The sequence below is a fragment of the Bos mutus genome, chromosome 5 (genome assembly GCF_027580195.1).
Source record: "Bos mutus isolate GX-2022 chromosome 5, NWIPB_WYAK_1.1, whole genome shotgun sequence".
Taxonomy (NCBI): domain Eukaryota; kingdom Metazoa; phylum Chordata; class Mammalia; order Artiodactyla; family Bovidae; genus Bos; species Bos mutus.
In genome coordinates this window covers 16128660-16148146 of record NC_091621.1, presented here as the reverse complement: position 1 = coordinate 16148146, position 19487 = coordinate 16128660, and the positions used below count along the sequence as shown (strand labels likewise).

The following is a 19487-nucleotide window of genomic DNA, read 5'->3' as shown; positions in this document are numbered from 1 at the left end:
TTCTTTAATTGATGATCTGTGTTTGCCATTAAGAAAATATCCTGTATCTCCTTAGTTGTTTTTTTTGCCCATCTCTCTCTAGCACTCTAGCCCTGAGTGTCTGTTTTTGGCACTGTCTTTGCGTTTCTGTTGTGTTTCTGAGAGAAAGAGACACAGAGAGAGAGAGTATGTGTATTTGTGTGTGTGTGTGTGTGTGTGTGTGTGTGTGTGTGTGTGTGTGTACACGTGCGCATACACTCGCATGAGTTATGTATTTGGTGTTTCTACACTGTTGGGAAGAGCATGTGTCACTAACATTCCATCTGTAGCACTGATTAGCAGCTTCCTAATTGAAAGATGATCAAGTACAAATATATATAATTAACTTTGAACTGATGAGTGATTTTAGAAATTGCATGGCAAATTGGTCTGGGAATGGCTTGGAGCTGCCTTGGCTTCCCACAGGGGAGGCCCAGGAGGCAACAGCTGTCTGCCGGGAGCTGTGTTGCTCCCTCTGCTGCTTTACCACTCCCCTCTTCTCCATCTCCCCAGCCCTTCTGTGGGGTTTCTGCAGCCTCCTGGCTCTGAGCAGTACCAGATGCCTCAGTCTCCCTCTCCCTGCAGTCCACCACAGATGCCACAGCAGTACTCAGGTAAGAGCATAAAGAATGGAGGGGTCTTGGGCACTGGTGAGAGCAAAACACTGCTGAAGGACTTGTGCTGTAGAACTGGGTAGGGCAGAGAAAGCTCAGGGATTGGCTCTGTCCCCAGCTGTGACTTCATCAGGAGGAAAGACCAAAGTCCTGGCTGACTGGTGTTTTCCAGAGGTGTTGAAATTGACCCCCTCAAGAGGTGAGGTGGTTTGCCTGATCCCTACCCCCTGGGAACCACATGTCGACTGGGTTCCTTGTTTCCTTTCTCTCTCCTTTGTTTCTTCCTCTCTGCTAAATCCAGCACTATGACTGGATTACGACGACTCACATGCCTTTACAACATAAAGTGCTTATATCTCTGTCTCTTGCACTCATTCTTCCTGTAAATAGCTTTTCTTTTCTCTTGGGAGTGTGAGTGAGGCTGATAAAATGCTTTTAAAATTGTATCTTAGATTTGTTTAGCAATTTTTCATTTGTACTCACATACATTGTGTCCTTTTAATTCTCTCCACAGCTTTGTGAAGAGAAAATTTAAGACTCAAAAGAGGGATACATTTTGTGTAAGGTCACAATCCTAAAGCTTGAACTTGGGTCTTTTCACTTTCTGTAACCCCTGCTACATCCTCGGACACATTTTCAACAGGTTTCTGTACTCCGTTCCTTTCCCTCCAGTGGAAGGAAAAAGGCCTTCTTTGGAGGGGCCGGTTATCCCAGGTGAAAACACTTAATGATACACAGCTTGTCTGTCTTTGCTTAAAACCCCCCCAATATACCAAGAACAACTGCTGTTTCCCTTTCACCCTACCCTGACATATCATTGCACTGCATTTAAATTGACTTCAGGGGTTCTGGAGGCAAGGGGGTCTTAAGGTAGCTTCCAGCCTTCCTCATTCCTCTCTACAGTGGGAATGTCAGAGTGCCCTCTTCTGGTGAGATAAGGTATTTTGCCAGTTTTTCATATTTTAGAAATGGAATATTTTTCACATAAGATTTTCTGTACTCTGTGTTGGGTGCTGTGGAATAGATTCCAGAATCAATCTTGCTCACAAGACCTGATCAATTCTTAGCTTCAAGGATTAATAACTTCTGCCTTTATCCAGACCAACCATGGATCTCTTACAGGCTGAGGTTTTAAAATTCAACAACCCTTACTATTTACTCCATTATTGGTCTCTCCAGCTGTATCTCCTAGTGTCCGCCAGGGGCAGTTGACCTTGAAATTCCCAATGGGGTATGGAAATGATAGAAACTAGCTCCAAGAACTGCTGTAGCCTGTGGTGGTGCTTGATACCGCAGGGCATTTTCTCTCCTATTTGTTAAGATAAGTGTGTGCGTGTGCATATGGGTATAGTTGTATGTGAATTTCTGTGTAAATCCTTAGTGGTATATCAGTATATCTACTGGGTCTCTGCATTTATACCTCTTCATATACAAATACAAGGTCTTTGAATTAGAAACAAATCAAGTGAAAATAATTTTGCAGTACCTACTGTGGACCTAATGATAAGTAAACTGAAACAGCTACTGGTTCTGAAAGTTGGCACTAGAGATCTGGACTGGAATTGGAAGGAGATGATCTAGGCTCTTCCCCAAATTAATAGAAATAGACAAAACCCTCTTCATCATCTCATTTCTTTGCTGCTTTAGAATTTTCTAGTATATTTCCTTTCTTTCTAGCCACCCTGATTGACGTAGGCTTCTGACTGACCCCTTGTACTTTTCCTAGATGATGACCCTCTATTCTACCCACATCATCTAAGAGACCTATTCACCATATCATTGATCTTAAAAATCTTCAATCCCAGGTCATGGGAATCTTAAGAGGAAGTGGAAGAAAAGGAAAAGTGCTTCTTTTGCCTTCCTTTCCAGTTTGGCCTTTACTGGAAAGCTAGAAGGCCAGCATTGCCCACAAGGGCTGCTATGTCACCTTCAGAGGACAGTCACCCGCCCTTCTCCCATGTAGCAGCATGGTCACTTTTCCAAAAATAAAGGCAGGGATTAGGATTGACTGTTCCTGGAGCAACTGTTCTGGTTTATTAATACATTTTTGTAGTTGCCCAGTTTACCCCCAGGCCGGGACCTTAATTCCTTCACTATGATTTTAGATATAACCATAACCCTAGGAAATAGTTTTCTCCCCACAGAAATAATGACTTGCAGGTCCTTTGAGGTTTCTGCAGGCTTGTCTTGGGAAGATGCACACGGACATGAAATGGCAGTGAAACCTATGCACAGACTCCCAACTCACAGTGGCACAGCAGCGTGGCCAGAGTGAGGTACACACAGAAATAGCTTCCCACGTCCTTACTGGCTCATTTTGTAGCTGAGGGCTTTCCAAAGCAGAGATAACTCTTTTCTCTCCCCACTTCCTGAAGATAACCCTCTCCCCCACCAAAAAAGGGAAAAAGACGAAGATACTGTAGGATTATAGCCTGTAATTTGGGAAAGATGCCTGAGGAATTTTATTTCTCTGGACATTCCTTTCCATAGATTTCATTCCAGATGGTAAAGAAGAAGCCTTATCAGTTTTCTACCTCAGTGATTTAAAAAAAAAAAAACAACTAAACAAAAACCAATTCTGCCAGACATAAATGTCATCTGTTTATATTTATGGGGTTTGCTCTGCCCAATCGACCTTTCTGCCCAGGTTTAACGATGCCACTTAAAAAGCCATTCACACGTCCCCTCTCTTTTCAGAGCTTTCAAGATGAAATTGATTTCCTTATTCAATTCCCTTCTCCCACTTCCTACTCTAACCCAGGCTCTTTCCCCCAGCCTGATAATATGGAAATGCTGTCACTGGGCAGTGCTGTGGGGGGTTTTGTTTTGTGAGATTTGGGCAGTTTTTTGCCATGTGCCTTAAGAAGTGGCCACAGTTCAGCTGCTAATGGATGCCACCTGCTTCTGGCTTGAGGATGAGAAGCATAAAAATCAGCTCATCAGCAGAGTAGTGCTCTCTGTCCTCGGCTGAGTGAAGGAACAACGCTCCGGGCCAGCGGGGGAGGACTCAGTGTTAGGAGGAGCTCAGGAATGAGGCTGCGACTGAGAACCCTGCCTTTGTTTTTGTTAGGATCAGAGAAAATACTATGAGGACTTTGTTCTCTTCCCCACTCCACTTTAGACCCCTAACAGCTCCGTATGGCTACATGTTGGCCTTATAAAGAGCATCTACTGCCTTGCTTGTGCCCATACCCCGCACATTCACACATCCTCTACCCTTTCCTGGCCCAGGGCATTAGGCTCAGGTTATATGTTGCCTTCCAGAAAAGCTGTGGATTTGATTATTTTTGCGTTGGCCCCCTCAGCAATTTGAAGAAGGTCAGTTGCAGTTTTGTGGCTAAAGGACATTGGCGCAGGTGGGGCTCCTAGGATGGGAGATACAGTGCCCAGAGCAGCTGAAGTAAAGGGGGAGTTGTTAAATGCATGACACTTCACCACTGCGCAGTTTTCCTATGGCCCTTCTGCAAGCTGTGTTGATGAATACCCTGTCCCCTCTGGCAGGGGAAGGGAAGATGTGAGCCTGTCGTTCTGAGTGTTTCTGCCCTCTGATTAGATGAACCCTAGAGGATGGGGGAGGGGCACACATTGGGGACTAGGATACAACAGATGCTGTGTCTCCTGAGCTGTTCTCAGACCTCCCCCCACTTCTTCTCCTTTCCTTTGACCGATGCTACCTGAGAAGAGCAATCACGCTCACTTCCCAGCATGACTGGTGCCCAGGGCAGAGGCTGTAGCATTTCCTGTCACAGGAAGCAGTGTGATGGTGGCAGCAGAGGCAGCCCCCGGGCGCTGAGCCAGGAAGCAGCACTGCGGCAGGTTTCCATCTAGCGCGCCCAGCCCCGTGTCGCTGCCACCACACACACACATGAACTCAGACTGTCCATCCATAGGAATACGGGCTGCGGGCCAAGAGCAGACCCTCACGCTAGACAATCCCCTGTGGGGAAGCGGAGCTCCTGCCCGTCTCCCCCAGCAGGAACTGTCCGTCAGACTGCTCCTCCCTGACCCCTTACCTTGCTTTTCACCGTGCAGAAGATTCAGGACTTAGTATTCCTCCTCAGTGAGCCCTTTCCTTCCCCAGCCTGTGAGAGGGTAAGACTACATCCATGGTTGCCTGGACTAAAACCCCACGGCTACATCTTGTCAGTAAAATCTTCCGAGGGTCTCACCCTCCCACTCCATTCCTGCTGTCGCTGCTCTAACTCATAACCACTGTGTTCTGTTTCAGTAGACTTCTAACTACTCTTCCAGTCACTAGTCTCCCCCTCCCTTCAGCCATCTTACATTTGGCCACTGGGGTTAGCTCTCTGAAGCACAAGTCCTGTTTGCAACACCTCTGGGTTACAACCCTTACCTGAATGTGCTTCGAATTCTTGACACCAGCTATTTGTTTAATGTCCAACTCTCTAATAGACTGTTCATTCCATTGGGGTAGAGACCAGTTTTTCTGTTGTTGTATACCCAGTGCCCGGCATAGGAACTGGTAAATGTTCCATAAATGTTTATTAGATAAATGAAGAGATGTATCTCATCCTTCCCCTAGTACTTCCCCTACATAGCTCCTGGGTCTTCCTTAGCACCTTGAATTATTTGTCATTTCCTGAATGTGACATATATCTCTTCGCCATTCCCTCTACTTGAAGTGTTCCAACTCACCCTATCCTTGCCCAGGAATTAATGTCTGGCTTAGTGAAGCTGTGCACATTTATCTTCTCCAGAACAACCAGAGATCACTGACTTACCTGCAGCCATTACTAGAAAAACCTGCACGTGCCTGCAGCCCTGCCCCAAGCTCCAGACTGGGACCTGTACCATGCCCAGACATTTGAGCAATCTGATCTGGGCATTTGGTAATACCTAATTATGACAGAATGGAGTAGTTTTTGGCCAAGCCTATCAAAAGTACCCCTCAACCAGGTGAAGGCCAGGAGAGCATTGGCATCTTCCCCTCAAACTTCCACTGGTTTGAGGAGAGAGAGTCAGAGACCAAATCAGCAACTGTCTCAGATTCCTGGCAGGACACAGTTTAAGTGACCCTGAAGCCATAGGTGGATTTGCTTATAGGCTTTCCCACTCAGGGTTAGCTGACAGGTTAAAATGTAGTTTGAATTCACAACCAACTGCTTTTTTCCTGCCACTCAGGAGTGTCACCTTCTGGACCAGGTGTGGTGGTCATGCAGCTGAATGTCCCTAATGGACCCCAGCCTCCCCAGAACCCATCGATGGTCCAGTGGAGTCACTGTAAATATTACAGCATGGACCAGCGGGGTCAGAAACCTGGAGACCTGTACAGTCCTGAGAGCAGCCCTCAGGTGAGTCCTGCAACCCAGCTTTATCTTGGCAGGGAGGTGACCAGATTCTTTTCAGGAAGCAGTCTTTGCCATTGACCAAGCAGCCTCTTTTACTTGTGCGCTCTTTTACCCTGGGCACTTTTCAGAAGAAACACAGGAAAGAGGAGGGAGCATCTTCTTTCAGGGTTTCAAGGAACCTAAGACCTAAGGTGGCAGATAGGACACATGCTTAAAAACACTAAGGGAAGGCGTAAAACAGGTTGTCAGGAAGTGAATATTAAAATAATACCAACTAATTAGGCACTCGGGCCAGTTTGAAGGAGCACTCTGACTTTGACAGAGTTCAGCAAGAGAAGTTTCCTGAGAGGTAACTTTTAAGCCAAGCTGTAGGAGTAATCCAGAGGGCAGGGGCTGGTGTATATGTGATGTGTACTCTGCTCTCTCCCACAGGCCAACACACAGATGAGCAGCAGCCCTGTCACATCTCCTACTCAGTCTCCAGCACCCTCTCCTGTCACCAGCCTCAGCAACGTCTGCACAGGACTTAGTCCCCTTCCTGTCCTCACACAGTTCCCCCGGCCTGGAGGTCCCGCACAGGGTAAGGGTTCAGTAAGGTGGGCTGCTGTCAGCTGTCAAATTCACCCTTTGCATCCCATTCCCAAGTGGGGAGATCAAGAGGGTAGCAATAGACAGAGAATCACTGTGGCTGGCCATTCAGTTCGTAGAAGCCAGCTCTTCCTTTAATGTCCCTGTTTAGGCCAAAGATACACCCGTCTTTAGTGCTGCCCATAGTTACCTTAACTCTAGATCTCCTTTACGTATTTAGTATTTCCTTCCAAGTCCCCAGAGACTGCGAGCCAGGGAAAAGAAGTTCCCTGAACTTTCTAATGAACAGCAAAGAGTTTAACCTATCAGTACTGAGTCTGAGGGCTAGGAATATGGGGTGTGTCAGAAACAGTATGGTTTTAGAAAAGGGAATGCTGGATTTGAGTGAAAGGACTTGGGTTCACCCCCAACTTACTGTGACAGACAGAAGCTTAGAACAGCTGCTCGTTGCTGTCTGTTCCCTGGTGGACACCAAAGGAGGGCTCAGCTATGACTGTCACAGACGAGGAGGGAGCATCCTGGCACTTCTGCTGTTCTTTCTATCAGAATCACAACTTATACGAGTCTGTTGAGATGCCACCCAGCTTGTGGGAGTCCTGCTCCCTGCACCTGGGCAGGTGGGGGATGTGGCCCCTTCCTCCAGCCCAGGGTGGGTGGCCCAAGGAAACTAGTCCCAAGCCACCGAGCCCCAGACACCCGCTCCTTCCCATGATCAGGAAACCAGAGGTCACCTTCCCACAGAAACTTTATTTTTCACAAATCTCAAGTGCAGAACATAGATGGCCATTTTAATAAGCACAGTCAAATTTTTAACCAAGAATTTACAAGAATTAGAGTTTTATAGCTTTAAAACATACCGCCAATATTTTATTTCAGAAATAACTCAATTTCTTAAAAAGTAAAAAAAAAAAAAAGACTTGAGTTCAAATTCTAGTTCTACCACTAACTAGTTTTGTGAAGCTGAGTATGTTACCATGTTACTTAAACTTAGAACCAGACCTCAGTTTCCTAATATATAAAATGAGATTAATCACATGTAAAATGGAAATAATCTTATCTGCTTTCTGCCTTGGCTATCAAAAGCAGTATAAAAATAAGATGAGAATATGATTTAAAACTTCAGAGTGCTCTGAAATACAGTATTTATCACCAATAATAGCTAACACACAGGTGCGATATCTTATAGTCATTTAACTGCACCAGTGCTGATGAGAGAACATACCCAACATCCCATCTTCAGAACAGAGACAGAATTTGAATATAGTCTGGCTACAGGTCTCTCTTCTTATCTACTACACTGTATTTCCTCTCATCTAAGTCAGAAACTTGAGCCTTGGGTTTAGGGTGAGAAGCAACTATATGAGAAATAAAAGACAGTTATAAAGGTCTGTAGGTTTCCTCTAGGGCCTTTTGTCTTCAATGAACAGAGCCCTTCTTCAAAGATGCTGCTGCTGCTGCTAAATCGCTTCAGTCGTGTCCGACTCTGTGCGCCCCCAGAGACGGCAGCCCAACAGGCTCCCCCATCCCTGGGATTCTCCAGGCAAGAACACTGGAGTGGGTTGCCATTTCCTTCTCAAGTGCATGAAAGTGAAAAGTAAAAGTGAAGTCGCTCAGTCGTGTCCGACTCCCAGCAACCCCATGGACTGCAGCCTACCAGGCTCCTCAGTCCATGGGATTTTCCAGGCAAGAGTACTGGAGTGGGGTGCCATTGCCTTCTCCGTCTTCAAAGATGAGGGAATCTAATAACCCCTTTTGTCCAAGATACAACTGAGAACCAAGGGGGTTAGGAAGACAGACAACGCTTAAAATCAGTGACATGGGCACTCCTATCAAAGAAAAAGTAGGAATAGTATGCATTGTTGCAGTCCCATCTCCAAAGCCCCATGAAGTACAGAAGTCATACCAAATAGCGCAAACTCCCAGAAAACCACCTGTGCTTCCTCCCTAGGTGATGGTCGCTATTCCCTCTTGGGCCAGCCGTTACAGTACAATCTGTCCATCTGCCCTCCCCTGCTCCATGGCCAGTCAGCTTACTCGGTGCACCAGGTAAGGGTGTCTCCCATCAGCCTCAGGGCCACTGGAGTCTCCTTCTCATCCAGGCCCCTGCTTCTGAGCCATCACCTCAACCAGCTGGGTGGACAAGGGAGACAATCCAGAGAGCATGGACGCAGTGGGGGCAGCCTTTGCCCCACTCCTGTGCTCATTCTTCTCACCCCTTCCCAGTCCCAATTGGGAGGGGCTCTTTATTTCTCACTGGCCACTCTCTGGCCAGTCTGACTGGTAGGGTGGGATCCTTAGGGTCGCATACTGTTCCTTAATCTCTCAGACAGACTGGGATGCAAGGCAGTCAATATTGTTTACCTGGAATGAGAGTTATCTTTCAAATGTTGAAGGGACAGAGCGGATTGAAGCATGGAAATCGGAGCAAGAGACAAGCACTCAAATCTGCCTCCACTGACTTGGGGACAACAGACGTTGGTGAGTGATAGGATGCTGCTGCTACTGCTACTAAGTCGCTTCAGTCGTGTCCGACCCTGTGCGACCCCATAGACAGCAGCCCACCAGGCTCCCCCGTCCCTGGGATTCTCCAGACAAGAACACTGGAGTGGGTTGCCATTTCCTTCTCCAATGCATGAAAATGAAAAATGAAAGTGAAGTCGCTCAGTCGTGTCCGACTCTTTGCGACCTCATGGACGGCAGCCTACCAGGCTTCTCTCTGCCCATGGGATTTTCCAGGCAAGAATACTGGAGTGGGTTGCCATTGCTAAATCCCCACAAGAAGAGCTTAACCCTCCAGCTCTGCATTACCAGTCCAGGCTGGTGAGAAAGGCCAGCTTAGGGTCAGCGGGCATTCAAAAGAGGACCTTTTTGTATTCAAGAGCAAGGAGAAGCTGGAGAAGTTGTGTCTCAGTCCTCCTTACCAAGCCATTCCAGGTCTTGGGGAAGATGAGGGTAAAAATTGGGAGTAATATAATGATGAAGTTTGTTGAGCCTGCTATTAATAGCGAATCTCATGGAAGTGGTCCTGACCCTGATCTAGAATGTCTGTCTCTGGTAGTCCTAGACCCAGTTTAGGAGAGGCTTGATACTAAAATGTGAGGGAGTAGCTCTCCTCCTGCAGGCCTTCCAAGCTAGGCATACAAGCTCTCTTGGAGGTTCCCCTGTTTGAAGCAATTTGCTAAACAAGAACAGGAAGGGAAACTGACTTCCCTAGATGATAAGGAAGAGGAATCTACCTGGGCCAGCCTCTGGGAAGGAAATGTAACATATTTCAGATTGAGCTGTTAACTTTGTGAATGAACATCACCAAAAGCCATCCTTCCTTCATGGTGATGGCACCTTGTGCAAGAGCTGAGGTATAGGTTTCCAGATCTTAACTCTGGCATTCTGATTCTTGGTCTCTTCTTGTCTACATCTCTGGCTAAGAGAAGAGAAAGGTTCTTTGTGTCTCCTAGTTGCCCTGGTCAGAGTCTGAATGGTGGGGAGTTGGATTGATGTGGGAAGGAAGGAAAGAACTGAGTGAGAAAGGCTGGGCTTTTGAGGGCATTGTATACAGACTTAGTCAACTAGATCCTCCTTGGCCAGGCCACTGTCCAGTCCTGCCTACTCTGCACCTCTCACAACCGTATCCTCTCTCCTCCCCTTCCAGTTCTGGGACGGGTACTGGAGGTGACAGATCTCCCGGAGGGCATCACCCGTACCGAGGCAGACAAACTCTTCACTCAGCTTGCCATGTCCGGTGCCAAGATCCAGTGGCTCAAGGATGCTCAGGGGCTGCCTGGTGGGGGTGGGGGGGACAACGGTGGGACTGCTGAGAATGGCCGCCACTCGGACCTCGCTGCCTTGTACACCATTGTGGCTGTGTTCCCCAGCCCCCTGGCTGCTCAGAATGCCTCCCTTCGCCTCAACAACTCTGTGAGTCGCTTCAAACTTCGAGTGGCCAAAAAGAACTATGACCTGAGGATCCTGGAGCGAGCCAGCTCCCAATAAATGGAGAAGAGAAGGGACCAGCATGGCAGGGGTGGGGGCAGGGTGGAGGGGGTCAAGAGGTCCTGTCAGACCACAGACAGGCAGAAAGTAAGATAAGGTCTACAGACAGACACTAAACTGGAGCCTAAGACAGTGGGATGAAGATGGAAACAGACACTCACTCACACTGGCACTGGACTTTCTCACTCCCCTGCCCAGGCTCCCTCCAGTTCCCTGGTTGGCCCATGTCCGCTTCCGCCTCTTTCCCATCCTCTTCTATCATTTTTGATCTCTTCTCTCACCATGAAATTAATTCATATTTTTTGGTCAGGTAGAATTGGGAGGGTCCCACACTCCCCGGTTCTATTTCCTTACCATCCCGAGCTCCCTTTTCTTTTTTGGTCTTTATGAATATATTTATATGGACAGAATTAAGAAAAACAAAATTGATTTCCCCTTTCTCTCACCCCATCTTGTCTCTCCAAACCCCACAGAGTTAAAACTTGGGCCTCCTTCCACCCGCCCCTACCCCCAGAACACTTGTATATTGTTTGTTTGAGGTTTGTGCCGCAGTAACAGACACAGTATTTAATTGCACATACAGATGTTTGCTGGGTATATTCACTGTAAATTTTATTTAATCTGATTTTTTGTTTGTTGGGGGGTTCTTTGGGGGGAGGTTGATTTTGTTTTTAAATATAAAAAAAAAAAAAATCTGTCACTGGACATCAGTCCCTGTTTCCTGTTGCCACCCTGGTGTGGATGAGGGCTGGGTGGGTTTGGTGTGGGCTGGATGGCTTTCTCTGGCATATGCACACATATCTGCCTAACACAGTTCCCTGCATCCCGTCCTCCTTAACAAGTGTTTCTGATAGATGGCCGGGTCTCTGACAGGACTCTGCCACGAACTGTGGTTTATCAAGCACCTCACTCTAGACACTGGACCTCTGAGTTCTTACCAATAAAATAAGAGACTTGGACTAACTAGGTGACCTCCAGGTTCCTTCCACCCTGTTAATGCTGTGATATTCATTTAGGGTTCTGGTAGCTAAGCCAGAGGGGTGTGAGTGAGGTCAAAACTGGGTCAAGATGCTGGCCTCATACCTGCCCATCTGTTCTGAAAACTCTTCGAGGACTTGGGCCTTTCTTTAACTCCAAAGCCAGAGGGCTGGGTCCTACCTGATAGGAACAGGATTGCATGTTTCTTAAAACTGTGTCAGTTGAACGTGCTATGCCAAGATGCCATACTGTCCAGGTGTGCTTAGCAGTCCCTGTCCTGTGCAGCTGAAGAAAGGTGAAGAACAGAAGTCACGTGCCCGTAAGACAGAGCTCTCCTCTGTCTTCACAAAGCTAACCCTGGTGTTGAACCAGTCAGACCAGGGCCGTTAAAGAGCCTGTTGACCCAGAACCATCCAGCAGCCCCTTCTCAATGTCACCCTCCCCTTAAAAAAAAAAAAAAAGAACAGTAGGTAGAAATGACATAGCACATTGCCATGGAAATCCCTGGGGTCTGGATAGCAGTCTCTCTAGCCAGCCTCCTCTGAAGTTAGTCTGACCCAACCTCTAACATAATCCTTTACTTCTTGCAGATACACAGGATAAAGCAACACGACATTACCGTCTCCAAATTACTCTCCTCTGAGATGGGAGTATCTCCTTTTTCAACCATGTCATAGCTCAGACTAGGAAAAGGCTGCATCCCTGTGAGATAACACTGCCAGATATATATTTGACCCCTTGGTTCATATGCCAGGGCAGCAGAGGAAGGAGATGGAATCAGGGAATCAGAATGACGAAGGAAGCTTGAGGCTTGGCCATCCTACCTCCAAGAGTTTGCAGATGGCAAAGGGCACATGACAGATGACAAAGACTCCCTGTGTGACAGCTGTTGCTTTCTGTCCAAGATTAACAGAACAATCTCTGTGATCATTAGACCCTCACTCCCCCAGAACCTCTCAAATGGAAGTCCCAGCCTGGCTTTTTAAAATAGCTTTTAGAATTCCATTCACCCCAAAGATAAGATTTTAGGGGGATAGGGGACAGATACCTCTGGGGCTACTGCAGGGAACAGAGCAGTACCACAGGTTCTTTACTCCCTCACAGAATAGCAGCAGGGCACTCTTCCAGCTTCCCCTGGATAGAAAAGCAATCAGCTGATTTTGAGGAGTTCTGAAAATTCAAGTTTCCCTTTCTTCACCAGTTTCCAAGCCCTTTCCTTCCTAAAGATTGGAAGCTAGATCAGTGCTTGAGGGTACAAAAACACGTGGCCACAAGACGACAGTGGCTGAGAGGCTGAAAGCTAGATTCCAGAGAGAGTAGAACTGGGGAGGTGTTTGGACCTTGGGATAAGGGGATGAAGAAGGCTGTTTATAATTCATCTTTACCTTTAGTTATTTAAAGTCATTCTCATGAGGGAATTCCTTGGCAGTCCAGTGGTTAGGACTCTGAGCTTTCACTGGGCCCAGGTTCGATTCCCAGTCAGGGAACTAAGATTCCACAAGCTATATGGAGCAACCCCCCAAAAAATTCATGCACATGAGTATGCAGTATGGACAGTGCCTTCCTGAATTTAGCCAGTTCTGACCTGCACACCATAGATGAAAAACTGGGCAACAGCACCCGGGGGGGTGGGAGGAGTTAGGGTCCAGCCCGCCCCGTGTCCAATTTCTCTGTGTCAGCTGTGTCGCTCAGCTGTCCACTTTCCTCTAGCCCTGTCATTTCAGCTCTGACACCAAGGCAAGAGGCTAGGAGGTCTACAAACACCGTCTGGGTAGCTGGTGTGAGTACAGAGGGTACTGGGGGGGCTTAGCCCCCAAGGAAGACGACCAGTCCTCCCCCAGCACCACCATCAAGATCACAGGGGCTCCCTCTTTTCCTCTGCAGGCTGTGAACTGACTTAGGGAATCCCAAACGTAAGTTGCCTCTTCATCCTCTTTCCGTTTCCAGGATTGCTCACCCAAGCTTCCCCAATCCATAGTCTATTCAGCTTCTTCATTTCTCTCCTTGTTTGTGAGTAGTTTGGGTTTTAGGAGTGAATTTATTATGCTACTCCAGGACAAGAGCTAGGATTGGAGGGTGGGGTGGGGGTGGGATCAGGAGAATGGAGCAGTAAGGGAAGGAAAGGCTCATATTACTCTGAAAACTTAAAATAGCTGAAGCCTGAGGCAGGCTGGGAACTAGGCACTGGGCCCCCAGGGCTCACGAGAGAGCTAGAGGAGAACAACTGTCCTCAGCCCATCCCTCCACACATGCTTGTGGACACACACATTAAACCTCGTGAAAGAGGATCTAGGAAGGTGTGTGTGTCACATTTCTGTTGCCCCAGGTTTCCAGGAGAAACAAAGTATCTGTAGGAAAATCCTAAACCATGCAGCCTTGGGGCTGTAAACTTGGGTTGTCCCTCAGGGCAGAAGGATGCTTACTGGTTTGAGAAGCTAGTTGGGAAGTTCTTTAGTCTGCTGGGCTTTTCTCTGGCCCTCCCTGCTCATAAACCTTGTGAAAGGATCTCTCTTTAACCAAATTTCTCGCAAAGCCTCCCCTTCAAGGACCACCCTACTACAAGGGACAGGAATAAGGGAGGGAAGAATGGCAGCTGGGGATGAGATTTCACAGTGGGTCCAACTTCTTGCAGGATGACAGAAAAGGAGGTGCTGGAGTCCTCCTCTTTTCCATCAGAGACTCGGAAGGGTGGGGTGAGTCTGGGCCTCTGACCACCGGGGTTGGGGAGCTGGGGAGCCCCTGCAGCTTTTGAAGAAAAATGCTTGAATTGATCTCACTTGTATATGTTAAAATCTTACTTACTGTTAAAATGCTCAACAGCACCCGCAGCCCCCACACCCCCTAATCCCGGAGTGTGGCCCTTGTCCCAGGTAGAAAAATGTATAGATAGCCTCAGCCTTACCTACTCTAGAAAGCAAGACAGTTCTTTCAACACTGGATCTCCCTCCCTCAGCTACAGCGGCTGAAACAGTTATTCAGGAAGGAGTCTACAGGGACAAAGGAGATGGAGCTTCCCCCAGAGCCCCAGGCTAATGGGGAGGCAGTGGGAGCTGGAGGTGGGCCCATCTACTACATCTATGAGGAAGAGGAGGAAGAAGAGGAGGAAGAGGAGGAGCCACCCCCAGAGCCTCCTAAGCTTGTTAATGATAAACCTCACAAATTCAAAGATCATTTCTTCAAGAAGCCCAAGTTCTGTGATGTCTGTGCCCGGATGATTGTGCGTGAGTCACAAAGGGAAGTGGAGAGTGTGCTGTTGAAGGCAGGGGTCGGGGAAAGGGTTTAGGAGAGAAGTATTTGTCTTATCAGACAGGCTGTGGCAAGATCTGGCTCTAAGAAAATACTTAGAGACAGTGCTGGCTCCCAGACAGAAAGGGGACCTGGGAGCTAGAGTAGCAGCAGCCCTTCAAAGCGGGAGGGAAACCAGTAGCCTCACCCAGCATTCTCTCCATCTCCCAAGTCAACAACAAATTTGGGCTTCGCTGTAAGAACTGCAAAACCAACATCCACGAACACTGCCAGTCCTATGTGGAGATGCAGAGATGCTTCGGCAAGATCGTGAGTAGGCTCTGGGGAGCAAGAAAGTAGAAGGGAGGGGACATATGGCCAGCTTCCTCCTCTGCCAGCCCCTCCTCAAGTCATCCCACCTATTTCCCTGCTTTTTCTTCCTCAGCCCATCTCTCACTCCAAGAAGGGGCAAGTATTTGTGGGAGAGATGGGGTTCTGGGCCCTGCCTCGTATCGTTAATGTTGTCTCCTGTCCAATCCTACAGCCCCCTGGTTTCCATCGGGCCTATAGCTCTCCACTCTACAGCAACCAGCAGTACGCTTGTGTCAAAGATCTCTGTAAGTGCCCCGTATGGAACCTGAGGGAGTGGGAAAGCCTAGAGGTGCTTTCATCACCATCTCCAGATTTGGAAGCCAAATTCTGAAACATTCTATTTCCCATCGTTTTCACTCAATCTAGTGTTTTAGCCATCTTGGATACAAAGTCAGTATCCCCGTGTTTTATGGCTGGGGGAGATAAGATTTAGCTCTATATGGTAAGGAAGAGACTGAAACTTTCATCTGCCTGAATTCAAACTCTGTGCTCTTTCTATGCAAAGCCATTTGTAACCATGAACTACACTCTCCTCATCTCCTTATTACAAAATAACGCCAGGCTCAGGGCCAGATCAAGAGCTGTGGGCATCCTGGGAAGATTCATAATTTGGCACCCCTTAAAAATGTATTCATTGATAATTTGCTCAACCTTTATCTGGAGAAGAGACTGAACTCTCTGTGAGGAGCATGAATGGAAAAAAAGAAGAACCCACTGCTGGTAGTACCCCAGCTTGCACATGCCACTCAGAGGAATAAAAGCCAACAGTAACACAAAGGACCCACTCTCCTTGAAAAGAGTGGTTCTGAGCATTCCCCAGCTCCCAAGCAACTTATTAGTAGAGTTGTCTTTCTAACAACATATAATGCTCGGCCTGGAAGGAGCGCGGATAAATATTTTTCTCCATCATATTTCCAGTGATGTCTTTAGAGTTCTTTATAAATTGATGATCTAGGTATACCCAGCTGACACTTTTCTAATTCTAAACACACACACTCGGGTATCTATTACTCAATCCCATCTCTCCCTTACTTAGGTGGTCTCTTTTTCCTCCAAGCCTTTTCCTGCCTCCCCATTAATATCTCTTTTCTTCTTCCATTCCAACTAGCTTCTGCCAATCGCAATGACCCTGTGTTTGAAACTCTTCGCACTGGGGTGATCATGGCAAACAAAGAAAGGAAGAAGGGACAGGCAGATAAGAAAAATGTGAGCACCCAATCTTCCTACTGAGATCCGTTCCAGAGACCCCAATGAGCAGGTCCTGTCTCCTCTCTGGAAAGCTGACAAAAGTAGGGATCCTTTTCCCCTAAAACTGCACACAACCCGACAGACAAATTTCTGTGTGCAGTTTTAAAGGGCCTCAGTTTAGCATCTCCTTATAGCATGTGTTTACTCTAGGAACTCCCTTCTGAACTTGTCAGATTAACCACCATAATTCAACTAAAGGCTAGGACCTAGGCCTCTGGCATTGCCAGGCAACAGAAGCGATCTATGCTTTTGGATTTGGGAGGGAGAACTTGTCATGCCATTCTAGAACCCCATAAGGGCCCATGAAGACAATCTGTTCTGACTCATCTATCCTAAAGATGAGGAAACTGAGACACAAAGCTTGTGGCCAAGAGCACCTTCATTTCCTAGATTGGTAATACAATAGACTTGTATTCAGCTCAGCAAGGGATTTGTTAGCATATCCTTATATCTTTCTGGACAAGGATGGACTAATGTGGATAATGATCACAGTTAGATGGATTCGTAAAATTAGTTGAATGACAGCATCCAAAGGATCCTGGTCCTTTAGGGAGTTTCCAACTGTAGGGAGGTTTCTGATGCTTTTTGACCTGCTTTAGTCCTTGGTTCTCACCTATGGACATTTTTCTCACTGCTACAAATGAAGATATAAATGATATGTCCCATGAAGTTTGTAGGAAACCTATGAGGGAAAACTTATACACTGAATAATATATTCAAAAACCTTACAGACTAGCAGAAAGACCAAGAACTAATAATCCAAAATTTTTGTAAGGAAAAAATACCTAACTGTTCTTGGATCAAAAAAAAAATCAACTGCACAAAAACACAACTAGAGATCTGGCCTCAAAGTAGTTGATATGGAGGTTAGGTGCAAATTAGGGATTTCTGTGGAGTGAGCCATGACTTCTAAGGTACTATCAGTGTGATCTGACTGCTTCCAGAGAGGCTAGCCCACTCAGGTTCTATCGTCTTAAAGGAATTACAAAAATTGTGCTGCCTGTTTTTCTCTTACACACTGTAATATTTTGAAAAGCAGACATTACATAAAAGACAAGGATTTTTGCAAGGTAGTGAACTTCCTGTCACCTACATTCAAACACGATTTAGGTGGTAACCTAGCAGGATGTTTCAGAGCAAGTCCGTGCAGTAGGCAGGTGGTTGGCTAGATACTTCCTCCAAGGCTCCTTCCAAACCTGAGATCCTATTCTGTAGTTCTCTGGACTGACTTGACAGCCAGGGCAATGTGGGTTTTCAAGACAGCATCTTCCTAATGCTGGTACCCTCTCCAGTCTCTAGCGGCCATGATGGAAGAGGAGCCAGAGTCTGCCAGACCAGAGGAAGGCAAACCCCAGGATGGTGAGTAACACCCACCTCTGTCCATTGAGATGGAGGAGGGCTGGGGCTCAGTCATGGCCCCAGGGATGGAGAGCCAAAGGGAGATAAGAGATAAGAGGCCCTGGAACAGAAAGGTAAGGGACTGAGGGCTACCGTCCAAAAGCCAGAGACAATTTGTCAGTGTTTCCCATTCTAGGAAACCCTGAAGGGGATAAGAAAGCTGAAAAGAAGACACCTGATGACAAAGTGAGAATCTTTTCTCCCTAAGGGGACCCCGGTCCTCTCCCCAACCCAGGTCTGACAGCACTCACACATATTCTGTGGGTTCCAATCCTTAACCTGCCCTTTTCACCACCTCACCCATACACATGACCAACACATTCCTCTCAGTTCAGGGACACAGAAGAGAGGTGGAATGTAGCGTGTCTGGAAAATGTCCCTGCCTTGGCCTCCTGCCCCTCAGTGTGGGACAGAGGAGCCCTGAGACTCTTCACCCCCTTTCACCCTCAGCACAAGCAGCCTGGCTTCCAGCAGTCTCATTACTTTGTGGCTCTCTATCGATTCAAAGCCCTGGAGAAGGACGATCTGGATTTCCCGTGAGAGACCTTAGAATTGGGGTGGGGGTGTACTGGGAATGGAGAGGGAGAACCCAGTTCCCTATGGGAAAGGAAAAGGGGGGACTCAGGGCATGGAGCCTATTTGGGGCTGGAGCTGGGCACAGCCAAGGGACCGAAAGTGTAAGGTCCCTGAATCTCAGAGGCCCCTTCCTTCCTGTCCCAGGCCTGGAGAGAAGATCACAGTCATTGATGACTCCAATGAGGAGTGGTGGCGGGTAAGAGAGATGGCTAAGGCTCAGGTGGGACGTGGGTTGAGTTTAGAGCCTGAGACTGTGAGATTAATTCTTCCTACCACCTCCTCTAGGGGAAAATAGGGGAGAAGGTCGGATTTTTCCCTCCAAACTTCATTATTCGGGTCCGGGCTGGAGAGCGTGTGCACCGCGTAACCAGATCCTTCGTGGGGAACCGCGAGATAGGGCAGATCACTCTCAAGAAGGACCAGGTAGCTCTGGTGCCCCAACTCAAAGCCAGGCCCAGAGGCTCTTCTGCCAACTACACTCCTTTCAGATCGTAACTCATTCATGGGACCAGATTGGGCCTCCATGGCTTTGGGCTCCCTTGCTCAGCTCTTCCATTTTCTCTCCCTCGTCCTTTAATTCTTTAGATTGTGGTGCAAAAAGGCGATGAAACCGGCGGCTACGTCAAGGTCTACACCGGCCGCAAGGTGGGGCTGTTCCCCACCGACTTTCTGGAGGAGATTTAGGCGTGCTGACGCCTGCCAGTGGGAGATAACCCAAACCCCATTCTGGGCAGGCCCAGTGGAGGTTGGGGAGAAAAGGGGCGAAAGCAACTACATGGCTGGGTTGGGGAGGGCTGGGAAGGCCACCGAAACGTGACGGGGCTTCCAGGAAGGGACTGGTTCCCGTCCCCCTCCCCCGCCGAGGGCGTCGGATTCTTGGTGCCTGGAGCAGCCTCATTCGCAACCCTCAGGCCCAGCCTTTTTCCCAAATCTGGCGGGGGCGTGGGGGTAGAAAGAATGCCTCTCTACTAGGGAGACGGGAGGGGTGGGGGTTTGAGACGAACCATCGAATATTGAGAATTTATTAAAGTTTTGACAAAAGTTAAGAAAAGTTTGATGTTTAACTGGGGGCCGAAGGGGGAGGGAGGAGAAGCCCTCCGAAGGGGTGGAGAATCTTCCCCAGCAGTCTCCCCTCACTACCATCGAGTAACCCGAGACCCACCTGGGCTGA

The 19487-nt window shown here is 47.8% G+C and overlaps 2 protein-coding genes across 21 annotated transcripts in view; both read left to right on the top strand.

Moving 5' to 3' along the window:
* The window catches only part of R3HDM2 (R3H domain containing 2), a 163188-nt gene extending 151701 nt beyond the window's left edge, over positions 1-11487 (top strand). For 19 of the 20 annotated variants that reach the window (XM_070370448.1, XM_070370464.1, XM_070370456.1 and 16 more), the window contains 6 exons: positions 532-632; positions 5775-5944; positions 6374-6521; positions 8478-8575; positions 8923-9007; positions 10179-11487. In XM_070370448.1, coding sequence (XP_070226549.1) covers positions 532-632; positions 5775-5944; positions 6374-6521; positions 8478-8575; positions 8923-9007; positions 10179-10519 — 943 coding nt within the window. In that variant the 3' untranslated portion in view covers positions 10520-11487. Of the gene's footprint in view, positions 1-531; positions 633-5774; positions 5945-6373; positions 6522-8477; positions 8576-8855; positions 9008-10178 lie in introns of all 20 variants that reach the window. The other variant, XM_070370468.1, reaches the window with a different exon arrangement.
* A 1718-nt stretch (positions 11488-13205) lies between these two features.
* On the top strand, positions 13206-19279 carry STAC3 (SH3 and cysteine rich domain 3). The gene is made up of 12 exons (XM_005901697.3): positions 13206-13410; positions 14130-14190; positions 14451-14718; positions 14955-15052; positions 15267-15339; positions 16203-16300; positions 17635-17701; positions 17877-17926; positions 18191-18276; positions 18461-18512; positions 18602-18739; positions 18902-19279. The coding sequence occupies exons 2-12, from the start codon at positions 14131-14133 to the stop codon at positions 18998-19000; spliced, it is 1089 nt and encodes a 362-aa protein (XP_005901759.1). The 5' UTR covers positions 13206-13410; position 14130; the 3' UTR covers positions 19001-19279.
* The last annotated feature ends 208 nt before the right edge of the window (positions 19280-19487 follow it).

Excerpts from the sequence above, each read along its gene's own strand:
- STAC3 (XM_005901697.3), top strand. The coding sequence starts at position 14,131 with ATGACAGAAAAGGAGGTGCTGGAGTCCTCCTCTTTTCCATCAGAGACT. Across the intron at positions 15,053-15,266 it reads AGAGATGCTTCGGCAAGATC|CCCCCTGGTTTCCATCGGGC; the intron begins GTGAGTAGGCTC and ends CCAATCCTACAG. Across the intron at positions 16,301-17,634 it reads GACAGGCAGATAAGAAAAAT|TCTCTAGCGGCCATGATGGA; the intron begins GTGAGCACCCAA and ends TACCCTCTCCAG.